A 15,634-nucleotide genomic window follows, 5' to 3' on the forward strand; every position below is an offset into this window, starting at 1 on the left:
ATCAACATTCGAGCTGCAGCGATCAGGGCTTTCGGACTCGTACGTGCGTTTCGGATCCTCAGTCGTGGCCTCGGAGTGGCTCATTCGACGCTTTGGCGCTGGTATTCGATACGTGACCCGAATTAGGACGATTCGCGACGCCCGCGACCATGGGTTCCTAACATCATCCAAGTCATTATTTAATTCATACGTAGAAGCCTCCACGCGTCCCCGTTCCTTATGAATATCATGGACATAGCACGCATTCTTCAAGATTTTGTTTCTTCTGTTTCAAGGCAACGCTTGGGCAGAACGCTTCGCGCCGCTGAATGGACGAGACGAAAACGCTCAACGTCGTCACTTGAGGGCCTGGTTCAAGAGTTCATCCTTAAAGTCCGCAGAGCTTTGGGCGGTCAAATAATCGATTCCGTTCGAAACGCAGATCCCTCTCTCATTGTGATCATCGACGAAACGTGATGGCATACCAGCTAGAAACCTTTCACGGAACAAACTCCCGGAAACGCCCAGCGCTTCCGTTTCCATGTTAAAGGGTTTCGGACTCGGACCTGAGTCATCGCAGGGATCGCGTCTAGACGAGAATGCATCAGTGCGATGAACGTAAGGAACGTAAACAGACCGAAATGTTTAGACTCGTTCTCCAGCCTGGTTCCTCCTCACTGTACTTGTTTCAGCATGCGTGACATCGCGTTCCCGCACATGCTCCGAAGAATGGTACAGCGCGCACATGCGCAGCGCACAGCGTATTCACGGAAGGAATCGTCTAGAGGAAGCTAGTGATCGTAAGGTACTGCTACGCACGCGGAAACAGAGGAGGAGGCGGAGCGCATCCGGGCGAGCCTGCATGCACCATGGGGCGGCGCTCGTAGGCGACATTGTGGTGGCATATCGGGGCATTTGAAGACACGCTCTTGTGACCGCTGCGAAGCGCGCACCGCGACTATATGCAGCGAAGATGAATATGGCAAGCGAAGCGTAGATCACAACTGTTGCCTACACACGACATGCATAACCACAACGACCGGAAACTGTGAAATCGGGACTTGCACCTCGCCATCAACATCCTTCGGCTGCTGATAACGGAGCTAGAGGAAACAGAGAGAGACCGGTACTTTTAAAACCGGATATGAAACGAGGGAAATGGGATGCATTCGCCGACCAGACCCACAAAGGCGGAAACTCATGGCCAAGGGAAAGACACCCAACCTTTTGAGTCTGCCCCCGATTCGGCTGCGTGTACCCGTTCGATACGATGTTCACATGGTTGTTGCAGTGCAAGCACCTTGTCCAGCAAGTCCAGCCTTCAAGCTCACGCTCCGTTTTCTCGTGTAAAAGAGGCACGCTTGTTCATACGTGTCGAGGATGAAACCCGCTGGAACGTTGTACCACGGTACCAAGAGCAGCACCAACAACACGAACAACAACAAGCCAGTTCATGCGCTCAGCGAATGCTATGGAACCTTTGCCGAACGCGAGGCGCGCTGTGCTGCTGAACGCGATTACAGCAACGATTATCATTGCTGTGGCTGTCATCAACGCTTCCGCACTATGTTTCTTTCAAGGTCCGAGTATGATCGGGGGGTGAACACTTTTTCTCCGGAAGGACGTCTCTTTCAAGTTGAGTACGCTCTTGAAGCAATTAAACTGGGGTCCACTGCGGTGGGCATTCAGTGTGCGGACGGTGTCGTGCTCGCGGTCGAGAAGCGGGTGACGTCACCTCTGATCGAACCGCGTTCCATCGAGAAGATCGTGGAGATCGACACACACATTTGCGCGACCATGTCGGGTTTAACCGCTGATGCGCGGACACTGGTGCAGCACGCGCGCACGGAGGCGCAGAACCACCGGTTCAACTACGAAGAGCCGATGCCAGTCGAGTCTGTCGCTCAGGCGGTTTGTGACTTGGCGCTGCGCTTTGGCGAGTCGGGTTATGGTGAAGACGATGGCGAAGACGAGGATGGTGGTGGGGGTGATGGAAGCGGCCAACGGGGCCGGAACAACGCCCCGGTTATGTCGCGCCCGTTTGGTGTTGCGCTTCTGCTCGCCGGCTGCGACGAACGCGGACCGGCGCTGTACACCACGGACCCCTCGGGCACGTATACACGCTGGCTTGCGAAGGCTATCGGCGCGGGTGGTGAGAGCGCTCAAGTCGTGCTTGAGGAGCGATACCGAAGGGATCTGTCGCTCGCCGAAGCCGAGGCAATCGCACTCCAAGTCCTGCGTCAGGTCATGGAGGAGAAGCTCGGCGCGAAGAATATTGAAATGGCGCGAGTAGTGCCTGATGGCAAGTCTGGTCGCTTTGAGCTTTACTCGATGGAACGACTAAAGGCCTGTATTGAGAGCATGTCTATGACGGACTCGCCGAGATAGCCTTTGCGGAATTGTTGGTAAACATTCATCCCGAGCAGCAGGAGAATTTGCGCTGCAAGCGTCGCAGCGCACGCTAGACCAGTAGTCTCCGCAGGCGCGGTAGCCGCTGCAACCGCCAGACCCGGAAAGGCAAGCTCGTACGCGAACGTTCGACGCACTCTCGGTGAATGGCCGGCAAGGCGTCCGCCAATCAGACCAAACAGGAGCCCTATCAGTGACATGAGCAACGACGCCACAAATACGCCTCGACTGCCGCTCATCACGCGTGCCGTGCGAGACGATGCCATCGTTCCGAGGGTCAGCAGGGCGATGCTTATCCATGACACCGGACGGAGGACTCGACGTAGACGATCCACCGGTGCCGGTGGTGCGAAAATGGCGCCAACGCAGCCCGCCAAGAGCGGCACCGTAACCAGTAGGACGTAGAGTGAAGCGTACCAGAGAATCGCCGGGGCTCCGGTGCTCGCTACCAGATAATCAGCGACACCCACGGAAGAGGGAAATCGCGCAACTGCCGCAGCGATCAGCAGCAGCAGCGGAATCGTCAGCGCGGATGCGGCCACAGAGCTGAATGTCATCATCGCTGCGAGCTCGCGAATCGTTGTGTTCGTCAGTGCTGCAATCCACAAGGTCGCATAGCCGCTTGGTGAGGCAGCGATCAGCAACAGCGATGAAACAGACGCAGCGTCGAGCTGGATTCCGAGCGGGAACACCAGCAGTGCCGTGGCGAGCGGCATCAGTAAGAGGCGACCAAGCGTGGCCATAGCGATTGTTAGCGGCAATCGCTTGATATTTCCGAGCTCGTAGGAGCCCAGGGAAAGCCCCAACGCAAACGTAATGATAGCCAAGGAGGGATATCGAACTCTGGCCGAACTTGCAAACAGGAACCATCGGGGAAACACAAACGCGAGCGTTCCCAGGGCCAAGAGCGCACCGAGCAAGCGAAGGGCTAGCCGGGTATCTTTAGCGTGCGCGAGCGAGCCGTAGTAACTTGTTGGGCTGGAAAACGCCCCGCTATGGACTCGCTGTTGCAGGGACTTGTCCTGCATGTATAGAGTCTGCGTTAGACCGGGGAGCGAGCGCCCTGAGGCGTCGTCGCGCTCACGCGTGCCGCAGGCGAAACGCCATCGTCTGGCATGCCAGCCGGTCAGAGGCGCTTGCGACGCACGAGCTGAATCCAGAAAGCGCTCCCGGGAGCGGCTCACAGAAACACCGGTCGCGACCGGTTTCCGATCGGCTTGCGTAGCGCTGCGCCAGCAGCACCACGCTGGCGCCGACTGCAGTTTACACAGGAGCTTGACTTGAAACATGTTTCGTTTGCTGGAGTTCAGAGCTGCTACATGGAACTGGACACATATCCAGAACCCTTGTGGTGTAGAGGTATCTGCAAAGGACCAAGCACACGACCCCTTCCCGCCGTTCTCCAAGGCGTCCTCTGACCTGCACCAGTGGCGGTGGCTAGTCGAACGCCACGTACGAGCGGAGTTGCGTCAGCGACAGGGCTAGGTTCGCATTCCGGACAAGGCTAGAACAAAACTGAATCATACAGTTTCTATATGTATGTAATAGATCAGAAATATATATAACTGGATATTATAAGACGTGCGCGCGGATCACACACGCGCAGCGGCTGGCAGGCATCATTGCGCGGGGGATTTCCCGCGCCACACCCCAGCAGCACCGCACGGACACGCTCGCAGCGCAAATCGTGCGGTCCAGCGCAGAACGTCGAGAAACAACGCGTATCGCCGCGTTCACGAACCTGACTCAAGCGGTGCACTACACAGAAAGTTCCTGTCTGTAAACCGAGTCCCTTCACCGTGCGGTATCCAGTGTCCTTGGTTTTCCGTGCCTGCAAGAAAGCTACGCACGGACGCTCTGTGCGCTGCAGCGACTTGGAGCGCAAAAACGGACCCGCGCGTTTAGGGTGCGGTGCGTTGCGGAGCGAAGCGTCTTCCCATGTCGGCGGTGCGTCCGAAACGCCAACGATCGCACAGGTCGACGGCACCCGGGTCAAGACGCAGTTCGTCCTCCCGTGTACCCGTGGGCACTGTGAAGGCGGTCAACACGGAGGTACCGCCCTCCGCGACGTCGGGCGACGGCGAAGGCTCAGCTTGCGTCTCGGTGGACCGCTGCTGCAACGCTGCCGCCGAAGGTGACTGGACCACCTACCTCTCCAACGCAAAGCGAGTGCTGCGTGCGACCCTGGATCGTGGCACGCGTGTCCTCGATGGACACGCTCGCTCCACCGGTGACGCATGGCTCGTACTTCGCGCTTTCGTGGAGCGTGCTCACTTTGCGAATGCGAGTCAGCGCTTTCAAGAAGTGTACGCGGCGCTAGAGCGCTGTATGCAAGACGCTGCGTTTCTCGGTATGCTTCTGTCCATCCTGCAGGCGGACATCGATCGAGACCTCACTGGAACTGTTGCGCAGAGCATCACACGCCTCGCTTTCGCCGAGAATGGCCGTGAACGTCTGGAAGCGGCCGGTTTCCTGGGAGCGTTATGGGAGGCCCGCTCACGATACCTGGCCAGGTGCGATTGGTGCGTCGTTGCCCATTTAAGTGAGGCGCTTGCTATTCTGGTCCAGTGTGATGCGAACGTGCAACGGCTGTTGTCAAGTGAACCCAACCCGACGATTCACATCGACGCCTTGCGTGCTGAAGTTCAAGACTCGACAGATGCCAGTGGGCCAGCGTTCGCACTGGAGGCCATCGTCGGCCTTGTTGCGTCACCTTCGTTTTCAGTGACCGGTGCTATGGCAAAGTCCCTGAGCAAACTGGTGATACAGGTGACGCAAACGGCATTATCTGCTATGCGGACGCGCCCTCCTGCAGAGCATGGGTTTCTTATAGACCGCGTTGTCGTGGCGAGCACACTTGCACAACGACTGGCTCGATCGAATCCGCAGGATGTTTTGAGCGAACTTTATGAGCAATGGCTGCCCTTGATTGAGCAGACGATGACCGTGCAGGAGTTGGATGGTGCAATGCGATGGCGCCTCATGTCGAACGCGGCGGATATCGAATGGGTGCAGCGCCTTGGATGCAGCGAGAAGAGCGGCGATCGCACTGAAAAGGGCGATCTGCCGCTGTCATTGCATCCAAGCGACCGCACAAGCAAACAGGCAGATGCCGGTACCAGCATCGCCGGTAAAACGAGACTGAATCGGGCTGGGGCTTCATCAACTCAACGGGGACGAGGCCAACGAACGGGTCGCGGAGCTGGGCGTGCTCGCAGTGCGGGCGTCGAGGTTGCTTCGTAGTTCCGCTTGGGCCTCGGCGGCCTGTTTCAGTTTGGTGTTGAATTCTTGCGCCTCTTGGAGAAGGCGTTTTCGGATGCTATCCTCCCGTCCTGGTTGTGTTTTGGACGCTGAGCGCTGGCCTTGTCGAAGATGCTCTTCATGTCTGGTGAGAAGTCGATCTTCCAGGGCACAGATGCGTTCGCAGAGCTCGGCTGCAGTATTTTCCTTGGATTCGAGAGCCTGTTGAATCTCTTTCAGGGCTTGCTCCTTCAGACCAAGTTCTTTTTGGGAACGCTCGCACTGTTCATGTAATTCGCGCTCTCGCTTAGTGGCAGTCTCCCATGCAGATCGAACTTCGGCCAGCTCGTGCACCAGCTGAAGCTTGCTCTGCTCGAGCCGTCTCAGTTCTCGTTCAAGTTGATTCGCACGTCGCTCATTCCGCTGAATTTCCTGTTTCATGGCTGCTTCGTGTCCCTCAAGCTCGTGAATGCGAGCATACAGCCGCTCTGCTTGCGAATGCGCTCGCTTCTGACCGGTTGCTTGCGCCTGAGCGAAACGATGTGCGCATGCGGCAGCATGTAGAAGCGTCTGGGACAAACGTTGCTCAAGTGAACGGCATTTCGCAGCGACGCCGCACTCCAGTTCAGCGCATTGTCGCTCCCATCCACACGTAAAAGAGAAGAGCGTTCGGGCAACGCCCTTGAGGCCGCGTTGCCACTGCTTGGTCACGGCTTGTTCCGCACGCATCTGCTCTTCGTGCTGAATCTTCACAGTATTGAGCGTTTCGACATGGCGTTGTGCCTGTTGCCGCCACTCCTGCTCTGATTGTTTGGCTTGGTCGAGCTTTTTCTGGACCTTCTCGGTGATCGATTCAAAGTGCTGGATTTGACCCTGCATGGCTTCGAATCGATGCCTGTTCTCGTCAGCTATTTTTCGCAGCTCTTCCTGGCGTTTTTCGAGGGCCTGCTCGCGGCTATTCGCGGCCTGGACGATCTCGAGAAGCTCTTGCTGGAGTTTGCGCTCGGAATCCCTCGCAAGGGCCTCTTGTTCCTCAAGCTGATGACAGCGGTCCTCGAACTCACGAAGCTTTTGTCGTAGCGTCACGTTTTCGCGATAGAGCGCATCCGCCTGGTGGGATTCCGCTTTTTGCGGCGGCGGCGTGCTTTCAATCGTCCTCTGGACGGTCTTGCGAAGAAGCTCGAACTCCGTCGAGAGTCGAGCACGGTCGCTCTCCCATCGCTGACGCTCCTTTTCTCGGAAACGCTCCAGCCGGACCACCACCTCAAGGAGACTTCTCGTGGGAAAGAGCGTCACACTCAGTCCGACGAACCTTGGGGGCTCGCAAAGGCGCCCACTGGTACAGCGCGCTTCAGTGGCACCTGAGACCAACCCGTGCAGCTCATTGCAGGGCTGAAAAGCGTTCATGACGGCCTCGACGTATTGCGCACAAACTAGGTCTGAGCAGCTGTTTCCCTCCTGTGTGAATAATACCCGGGAGAGAAGGCAAGCTTCGGCGACTCCAAGGTCTCGCAAACGAGCCTGCTGCGACATAGCTGAGGCTGAGCCTGGCAAGCGCCCGCCGATTCGAGGCCGGCACCCCAGCAGATTGCAAGGAGCAAACTTGTTCCTTTGAACTTTTGGAACGTGCTTCAATACCCACCAGTTGCAAACGAAATGGAACAGTGGTATGATGACGTGCACACGCAGCAACAGGTACATCACCAGGAGGTGCCTCTGCTGCCTGAGCACGCTCGCTTTGGAGAGCGCGTAGGCCATGGCGATTTGAATCTGAGTGCCGATCCAGCGATCGCGCCGTGCATCCAGTCCCAGTCGCTTGAGCTGGACATTTGAGGAGCGGGAACGATCCTACGCCCCGCGCGTGACGGAAGGTGTTTATGTCCGTAAATATTCCATATTGAACAGAAAGGTGCAAACATCACGCATCAGCGTCAGGGCCCTCGGAACAGGAATCAAGTCGCCAGGGCACGCCCAGCAGAAAGCGAGCCGTTCTCGAGCCGATGCCTCGAAGCTCTTGCGTCGAGCCTCGTGGGCGTATGTCGAAATCCGGGAGCTTTTGCGGATGCTAAGCGATGTTCGTGAGACGTCGGCGGTGCGCTCAGCACCCGCCGGAGCTTCGGATTCACGTAATATCTATTCTCGGCAAGAAGACTGGTCTGGGGTCCATAACGCGGGGAAGAAGCGGGGTAGCAACAATGATCTCTTCTCTGGTTGCCATATCCAAGCAGTCATGTGTTGGAGGTATCTGTTTAGGTTCGATGTTTCTGCACCGTGAAAAATTCGTTCTCAGTTATCGATTGCGCACGCAGGTCACTGGCAGGCGGGCAGGCGAGTTCATTATCACAATCGGTAGCTCCTGTGCCGCGCCGAGTTTGCCCGCGAAAAACAAATATGGGGTCTTCAGTGCAACGCGGCCTTTTACAAGTCTATGCGTCCGCTTGCAAGGGTACTGCAGCTATTCGCTCCAGGCGAATGCGTGCACATCGATCCACCGGGCCGAGCGGTTATATCGCTCGCAGTCACGTACCTGCTGTCCGCGCTGCGGTTTCCCGGGCCTTCATGAACGGGTTCGCGTCTCGGGTGAATGATTTGGCGGGATCGTGATTGCAATGCGACTTGGGTATGACGCAAATCGCTCACCAAAAGCTATCAGGAGAACGTGGACCCAAGGTCTCGCAGCCTTAGATCAGGTACATCGACAAGTCGGGCAAAGCGTGTTCAACGCTTCTGCTGCTCCTGGAACGCAGACAAACAGCTACAGCTACAGCGCAAAGATGCCCCGACGTGTGAATATTTCGGGCACTGCGCACAGTGCGGCGACTCCCGGCGTCCAAAACGCCTGCACGAACATGCTCATACTTCCACTCGACATGGGTAGCCAAAGCACCAGTTCCAATACTTCTCGGCCTTTGCGTGCAGCAACTCGATGAGACAAGTCCATTGCGAGCAGGTGCGATTCGACGCGATCCAGCGATAACCGTTCTGCCCATCATAAAGCATCGTCCGGTAAAGCGCATCCATGCCGTTGTCCGAGGAGCGTGAGCAAGTTCCGCGCTCGCCTTGTTGCCTTTCGGCAGACCGCGTGCGGTGCTGACGTTTCAAGGCCAGCTCGTTTTGCGCCGCTACCTCCGTGCGACGTTGATCACATGGCGATCCTACTGACCCGCTTTCGCACTTTGTCAGTGCCGCATGAAGGGACGCCCGTCATCAAGGATCGTCCTTATGCGCTTGAGTGCCTGTATCCGAGCATCTCACATGCCACTGGGTCGAGCGCGGGTCGTCGACGCACCCGAACCTGGTCGCTTTCGCGTTACAGCCTCACGGATGCAGCGCTGGCAGCGCTTCATGTTCGCAAGAAGAGCGCATTAGCATATCTAGCAGAAAGCTGTCTACAACGCATGATGCTGTGGCTTCAAAAACATCATGCAACCCAGCAGGCAACTAAAGAGAGCTGGATTCAAGTAGGCATTCTCCGCGATACACGAAGTTCGCTGGGCCAGTCATATACACGTGACGATTCTCTGGACTCCAGTATATTTCCAAATCACCACCGGGCAGATGGACAACGCAAGCATCCGCTGAGACTGGATCACCGGATGCGCCCGCTCCTTGCGACGGAATACGACCAGATATCGTGGCAGCCACAACCGCTGCGCAAGCGCCAGTCCCGCAAGCCATCGTTCGCCCGGCGCCTCGTTCCCACACCGACATCCGTAGATCCCGCGGCCCGCAAACCTCAATAAACTCTGTATTCGTTCGGCGTGGGAAGCAGTGATGCGTCTCGAACATTGGCCCAATTCTCTCCAGATTGGCATCGACCCACGCAAAGGTTTTCTGGTCGACAAAGATCACACAATGCGGATTCCCCATGGACACCGCCGTGCATCGCCAGACAAACTCGCTCGCACCGCAGCACTCTGGAGGTGGCAGCGGCAAGCGAGCAGCCGCAATGTCTTCCGCAGTGCTACCGTCCAGTGGGACCTCGACTGCAGCCTTGACGTCGGCGATGCGCCGCGACCCCGGCAGCGTGGTCGGAACGCACTGCGGGTCGAGGATCGGCGGCCCCATGTCAACACAGACTCGACCGTCGGAGAGCACCCGAGGCCGAATGTATCCTGCTCCGGTTTCGATGCTCAGGGCACCGTCACCAAAGGTGGAGGCCTCGTTCGGACCGGCGGCGGAGTCGTTGCACACATCAACCGCGTACTTGGCAACACAGCGGATACCGTTGCCACACATCTCCGGCTCGCTTCCGTCGGCGTTCACAATGCGCACCCTAAAGTCAGCACCACTGCTTATTGCTGGGAGCAGAAGAATGACCCCATCCGCACCAATACCCCGGTGTCGGTCGCAGAGCCGCACGGCTTGCGCTGTATCCACCTCAGGCCAGGCGCACTTGCGTTGATCAACTAGGATGAAGTCGTTTCCTAGACCTTCATACTTCACGAACTGCAGCCAAGGGAAAGCCTTGGGGGATGTGGGCTTGCCATCGCGCGCATCTCTCACCCCAGTGACCTGCATTGCAAAGCGTCGCGTTGTTGAGGAGACGGCGCACCGCGCAGCCCGGGTACCGGGCTGCTGCGACCCCAACTCGACAGGTACTCGGATTTGGCGCCACCAAGTGGACCGCCCTGTGCAGGAGTGTCGCTCGCTCAACCTGTACTTCGAAGTGTTCGTGAGGCAACTGCTACAAAACATTCGGGAGCTTGGCGTTGGGACGCTGCGTAGACGCGCTACTTCTACGAACGCGCTGCGGAATGTTTTTGTGCAACGGGCTGTGCTTGCGCACACGCCATAGTCCGCTATGTCTCATAATGACGCGACGTCGCGCACGACGTGCCCGCGCTGCGTCTGCGTTCGCTTCAAAAAAGGAGAAACTGACCTGCTCGCCATGTTCTCGCATTTGGATGTTTTTCCAAACAGTTTTAGATGTATATCCTTGACTTTTTTAGTGCATCGATGAGGGATGAAGCATTCATGTGTATTTTAAGGATTCTCCGATTTCTCGTTGGCGTGGCTCCTTCGATATGGTGCGACTGGAATTCTCTGCCTCAGCGGAATCCAGTCATGAGTACTCGCGGAGCCTTTGTACCAGAGTTCGTAAATGACTGATAACATTCTCCGATCGACATGTGCAAGCGACGCGTAGATCCTAACTTTCCACTGCGCATGAGATGCGTGAATAACTGCCGGAAGCGGCGCAATAGGGAGTTAATCGATGTCGTCAACATTTGTCGACTGCTGACAACGAAGCTGAAGAGTAAGGAGTGACCGGCGTGTTTAAAGTCGGCGATAAGGCGAAGAATATTGATGCATTTTGCAGAAAAACCTCCCAAAGGCAAGTCCTGATGATACTTGAAAATGACCTAAACTTTCGTGATGACGCTCGGGTTAGCAAAGAGGATTCGTTGCATTCTATTCTGACATGCGTGCAGTCGTGTGTATTCTCTAGAAGCGCTTGCAGTTTGAATTTTGTTTAGTGAGCAGTTTGTGCATGAGATTCACTCGGATACTTATCGATAACCATGGCCAGCGCTCTTCTCTGATCCGTACAATAGCGCAGATCGAAGGAAGAGAGCAAGTTGGAGCGCTTCCAGATACAACAAGCCCTGAATACTATTTTATGGAGTTCTCTTTACTGCTCGTATTTTGGCACGCTGGAAACCGCTCATGTGCATGAAATACAGTGCTCATGCCTCCATAGATGCTGGCTCGCGCGCCGCACTGATTACTCGTGTCCGTGTGGACATGCCCTGAAGCACGACATCGTGCAGCAGTGTTTCGTTCGATCTCTGCTTTGCAGCGGAGGGAGAATACAGCTGCCGAAGAGCTTCCGCGGCGCTTGAGTGGTTTGCCCTCAGTTCGCGGGGGAACGGAAAGCACACGTTGCTTTCATGCGTCAGTGCTGTGCTTTGAACGTCTGCGACAGAGGCCTCTTTCGTACGCCATGTTCTGTCATATGCGAACGAGTTACGTCTCGCATCTGGAGAACGAGATTTTGCTCGGATGCCGAAAGGAGTTCACCTCAGTGGAATCGTCAGGCCAGATAGACTTCTTCCTCCGGGACGCCTACATAGACGGAAAACGCACTGGGAAGCTACATGCATGCGATTGTGGAGCTTCGTATGTAGTGTGTACGCAACCGTCACAATGTTCGGGTTTTTCAAAAATGCTGCTTCCGGCCCAGGTCAGGGTCCCTCCAGTCCGGATACGTGGTACACTCAGTTTGCATTCGCGGCACGTAATCAAGAAGCGTTCGCTATGGTTCGGAAGCAGTCGAGCTTCACAGCAAAGAAATCTTGCTATTACTTGGTTTTATGGGCAACTTCGTGCCTATATAGTTCCTGAGGAGCAATAAGACAGGGCTTGAAACGAGCATCTCGGTCGGAGTTTAGCAGCAAGTTCGAGCTACTGGCACGCTCTGGTCTCGGCGCATGATCGCTAGCCCCCTACACAGCGCATTGCTGCATAAAAGCGCTAACTTGTGGAGCTCTCAATGCTCTCCTTCGGTCACGAGCCGATCTCAAGTCGAGTTTCCGACGACGTATGCCGCCTCGGCACATACCCTTGTATTCCAGATACAGACATGAGGACCATATCCAGCATGGATCGCCATAGCGCATCAGGCGAGTTGCCGGACCTGTAACATCCTACGAACAGGCATGCGATCCTGTCGGAAGCTTGCGTTGCTCTCATCGGCGAAAGTCACGTTTTCGGATCTCGGAACCGTTCGAATGATGACAGGTTTCGGCCCCGTGTTTCTAGGGATTCAGATGCCTCTGCCCAGGTCGTTTCGGCGAGCTTCACAGCTAAATACGTCCAAGCGGGTGCTCGCGAAATGTTCTTAACTGTTCACGATCGACAACCAAGTTAGAGAAAGCAGGAACGCAGCCCGTGCGTGCGTCGTCGAGTGGACTAGAGAAAGAACCTGACTTCCGTCCGTCTTTTCTGTATGGTGGGCATTCCGCCTCGATCTGAACCGCGGGAATAACAGTGATGCGCGCTGACGGCTTGACGTTGGAAAGCGAGCCGGTGACATTGAAGTGCCCGACCAGTCAGCCAGAACCGGCGTCATTGTGATTCCATGAAGAGCTCCACGGCCGAGGGCAGCCTCAAGAGCTGCGGTCATCACACTGACACGCTACACTGCTAAGGAGCTGTTCGAAGGAAGTGATGACATGTTGGCGCTCCAACGAGACAACTGGACAGGGCTCGGGTGTATTGTCGATGATGGTGCACCGATCCGTTGGCCGCGACACACGACACGCGGCAAGGGAGTCTGTCGATACGCCCTCACGGTTTGAGTTCACCATGTGTGCGCTTTTGTGTAGTCAGATGAGTATACGGCTTCATTCCTGTCGCAGACTAGAAGTATGAGCGAAACGAACCCGATCAGTTTCTTTCATAGAAGATCTGATCTCAGTGATTCTTTCACGCCTTCACTTTTTCCGCCCGCATACCATTTTCGCTCGCTAGAACTGCGTGCCGTGCAGGAGCCTACGCATCGCTCACGCACCGCGGCATTTTACCCGAGAACTTGTCCATCAGTGAAGAGAAAAACTTTCTGTTTTTCCTGTGGACCTCCCTTCCTCATATGAGCGTTGTCGCCAACGCGGAATCGGCACCAGTGCTTCCAAAGACGAACCGTGTCCTCTGCGCCGTGCTCTCCACAGTAGACACGCTCGCTCCAGTTCAAGTACTGATGGATCCGCGCATCCACGTGGCAGGCTCACACAATACGTGCACTGAGTACGTGTCTGCACGAGAGACGTGCCTGTCCAGCGCTCTCTTGATGCACCGGTGTTCCAGCAACCGCCAGAAGTAACCCCCTCTACGCGGAAAAAGTTGCTCGGTTGCGAGGCGTATAAAAATGCTTTTTGGCTTCTTCGTTATTGTGAGCCCCGTGTCATCGATCCCAAAGTATCAGTTTGCGACTTGCTGCGAAAAGAAAACGTCTGGTACGCAGTCGAAGTCCCACTGCAGAACGTCGTCGCAGTACTTGCTCCGGTGGCGGCGTCTCGCCGTCGATAACGTATCGTTGCGGCCGCATGTTGGCAAAGCGATGCTCTCGGCAGCCCAGCGAGGCAAACTCACCTGCTTCTTGCTTCAACAACAGCAACCTCATGGATAATGTTTTGCCAGTCTATGGGGATACGCTGTGGTTTTCTCCTATTGTCGTTGACCTCCCAGGTGGTCAAAGGGGCCCCTCGTTGGTTGTGTAGGAAGAAGCGAAGTCACGTAGCCGCCACTGGCGTTTGTGCAGCAGTATTCCAACGGTCGGGGGTCTGGCGCAGCCCCAGGATGCTACACTCCGAAACTTCTGGTGCTGCGTCTGATGATCGCAAATCAGCGCTGTTGCAAAAACCAGGCTCGGCAAGCAAGCTTCTGGAAGCTTGCCTCTCTGCGGACGGCTGTCTGGAAACTAGTCTTGGCCCGGAAACTTTCTCTGAGGTGCTGGAAACACTGTGCCGGCAGAACGCAACGAAGCACGCACGCACCCTGATAAACGCACTTTGTAAGGGGCAGAGCCATTCGACGGTATTCGCAGCCGATGAACATATCATGCGGGTGCTGCCAACTTATGTAGACCTAGTGCGACGCGAGCGTGATCTCGAGGCGCTGAACGTTATTCGAGAAGCCCTTGAACAAGGCAAGTTTGGTCACGCTCTGCAGAAAGTGACGCTGGTTGAGCAAGTGTATCTCTCGAGTGTTCAGCTCGCTATAGAACGTGAGCAGCTAGAGGAGGCTGTTGCGACGATGAAAGCGCTCCGTCGCTTTGCTCGACGGCCGTCGACGCCGTGTCCGCCACCCGGCGAATCCTCCGACGGAAGTGAATCACTGACATCAAACTTCGACGCAGTGGCTCAGCAGTTCGAGTCCGAACGAACCGAACGCTTTTGTAAGACGATGCGCATGTTTAGCAAGGCCCGAGACTTTCGCGGCCTCTTCCTCACCATGGATGCTGTACAGCTTTGCGGTTTGAGCTTGAGCGCCGCGGTTCTGGATTGCCTTGCCCAGTGTGCCGTCCGTGAAGTGAGTTTTGTTACCGGTGCTGTATCCATGGACACAATGCCGGATGGGCGCTTCCCCGAAGCAGCGTTTTTCGGACGCTCCAATGTGGGAAAGAGCTCCCTGGTGAACATGGTGATTGGTCGCAAAGCGCTTGCGAAAACGAGCAAGACTCCCGGTAAGACCAAGCAATACAACTTCTATCTTGTCAATGAGGGCGACCCAACGAACGCTTTTTACCTCGTAGACTTACCTGGTGCAGGCTATGCCAAAGTCTCAAAGGGACAACGGTTGGAGTGGGAGCGAATGTTTGGGAGTTATGTACGGGAGCGCAAGAAATTGCGAGTACTCTTTCATCTAATCGATAGTCAGACGGGTCCGCTAGAAGAAGATGCACGTCTGATGTCCTCGCTCGCGGGGACATTGCCTGTGAATGAGGGTCGCGGGAAAACTCAGGGGAATCGCGCGCTGCACTATGTTGTAGTTCTGACCAAGATCGACAAACAAGACGGTTCGGTACCGCCTTCTGTCTTCGATCGGTTGGAGCAGGTCTTAGAGAGCACCGGTCTGTTGAGTTCGCGCGAAATTCCGGTTTTGACTACTTCAGCACAAACAAAAGCCGGCCGCGAAGCTGTCTGGCAGTATCTACGTCTGCTCCATAAACACTGGCGCTAGGGCACAGGCGATGCAGTCGAACTATGCCACGGACTCGTTCCGCCGGACGTGGCGCGAGGCGCTCAGTCGCCTTTCGCACGGCTGGATTCATTGACATTCGGGGACGCACTGAACAACTAAAGACTAAATGGCCGTAGGATCGCTTTTTATTAGGACCCGTACAGAGCCCAAGGGACGCATTCGCCTGATCGCCGGTGGAAATACAGACTGAATGGTCGTAGGATCGCTTTTTATTAGGACCCGTACAGAGCCCAAGGGACGCATTCGCCTGATCGCCAGTGGAAATACAGACTGAATGGTCGTAGGATCGCTTTTTATTAGG

At 55.9% G+C, this 15,634-nt stretch overlaps 6 protein-coding genes and 1 non-coding gene across 7 annotated transcripts, besides 1 other annotated feature; 3 read left to right on the forward strand and 4 right to left on the reverse strand.

Moving 5' to 3' along the window:
* Nucleotides 1–1,545: 1,545 nt before the first annotated feature.
* CYME_CMQ225C (20S core proteasome subunit alpha 5) lies at nucleotides 1,546–2,367 on the forward strand (the record flags this gene model as incomplete). Its single annotated transcript, XM_005538093.1, has 1 exon — nucleotides 1,546–2,367. One exon carries the CDS (start codon nucleotides 1,546–1,548, stop codon nucleotides 2,365–2,367), a length of 822 nt encoding a protein of 273 aa, XP_005538150.1.
* CYME_CMQ226C (similar to sodium-dependent transporter) lies at nucleotides 2,304–3,677 on the reverse strand (the record flags this gene model as incomplete). Its single annotated transcript, XM_005538094.1, has 1 exon — nucleotides 2,304–3,677. The coding sequence occupies one exon, from the start codon at nucleotides 3,675–3,677 to the stop codon at nucleotides 2,304–2,306; it is 1,374 nt and encodes a 457-aa protein (XP_005538151.1).
* Nucleotides 3,678–4,326: 649 nt separating this feature from the next.
* Nucleotides 4,327–5,631, forward strand: CYME_CMQ227C (hypothetical protein; the record flags this gene model as incomplete). Its single annotated transcript, XM_005538095.1, has 1 exon — nucleotides 4,327–5,631. The coding sequence occupies one exon, from the start codon at nucleotides 4,327–4,329 to the stop codon at nucleotides 5,629–5,631; it is 1,305 nt and encodes a 434-aa protein (XP_005538152.1).
* Nucleotides 5,551–7,386, reverse strand: CYME_CMQ228C (unknown coiled-coil protein; the record flags this gene model as incomplete). Its single annotated transcript, XM_005538096.1, has 1 exon — nucleotides 5,551–7,386. The coding sequence occupies one exon, from the start codon at nucleotides 7,384–7,386 to the stop codon at nucleotides 5,551–5,553; it is 1,836 nt and encodes a 611-aa protein (XP_005538153.1).
* Nucleotides 7,387–7,622: 236 nt separating this feature from the next.
* Nucleotides 7,623–9,921: a sequence feature (possible transcribed region).
* Nucleotides 9,070–10,326, reverse strand: CYME_CMQ230C (diaminopimelate epimerase; the record flags this gene model as incomplete). Its single annotated transcript, XM_005538097.1, has 1 exon — nucleotides 9,070–10,326. One exon carries the CDS (start codon nucleotides 10,324–10,326, stop codon nucleotides 9,070–9,072), a length of 1,257 nt encoding a protein of 418 aa, XP_005538154.1.
* Nucleotides 10,327–11,934: 1,608 nt separating this feature from the next.
* On the reverse strand, nucleotides 11,935–13,620 carry CYME_CMQ231T. The gene has a single exon (XR_002461561.1). It is a non-coding gene; the product is annotated as a hypothetical transcript (transcript).
* Nucleotides 13,621–13,758: 138 nt separating this feature from the next.
* On the forward strand, nucleotides 13,759–15,312 carry CYME_CMQ232C (similar to GTP-binding protein; the record flags this gene model as incomplete). The annotated part of the gene is made up of 1 exon (XM_005538098.1): nucleotides 13,759–15,312. The coding sequence occupies one exon, from the start codon at nucleotides 13,759–13,761 to the stop codon at nucleotides 15,310–15,312; it is 1,554 nt and encodes a 517-aa protein (XP_005538155.1).
* Nucleotides 15,313–15,634: the final 322 nt, after the last annotated feature.

The sequence above is a fragment of the Cyanidioschyzon merolae genome, chromosome 17 (assembly GCF_000091205.1).
Source record: "Cyanidioschyzon merolae strain 10D DNA, chromosome 17, complete genome".
In the NCBI taxonomy this organism is placed as follows: domain Eukaryota; phylum Rhodophyta; class Bangiophyceae; order Cyanidiales; family Cyanidiaceae; genus Cyanidioschyzon; species Cyanidioschyzon merolae.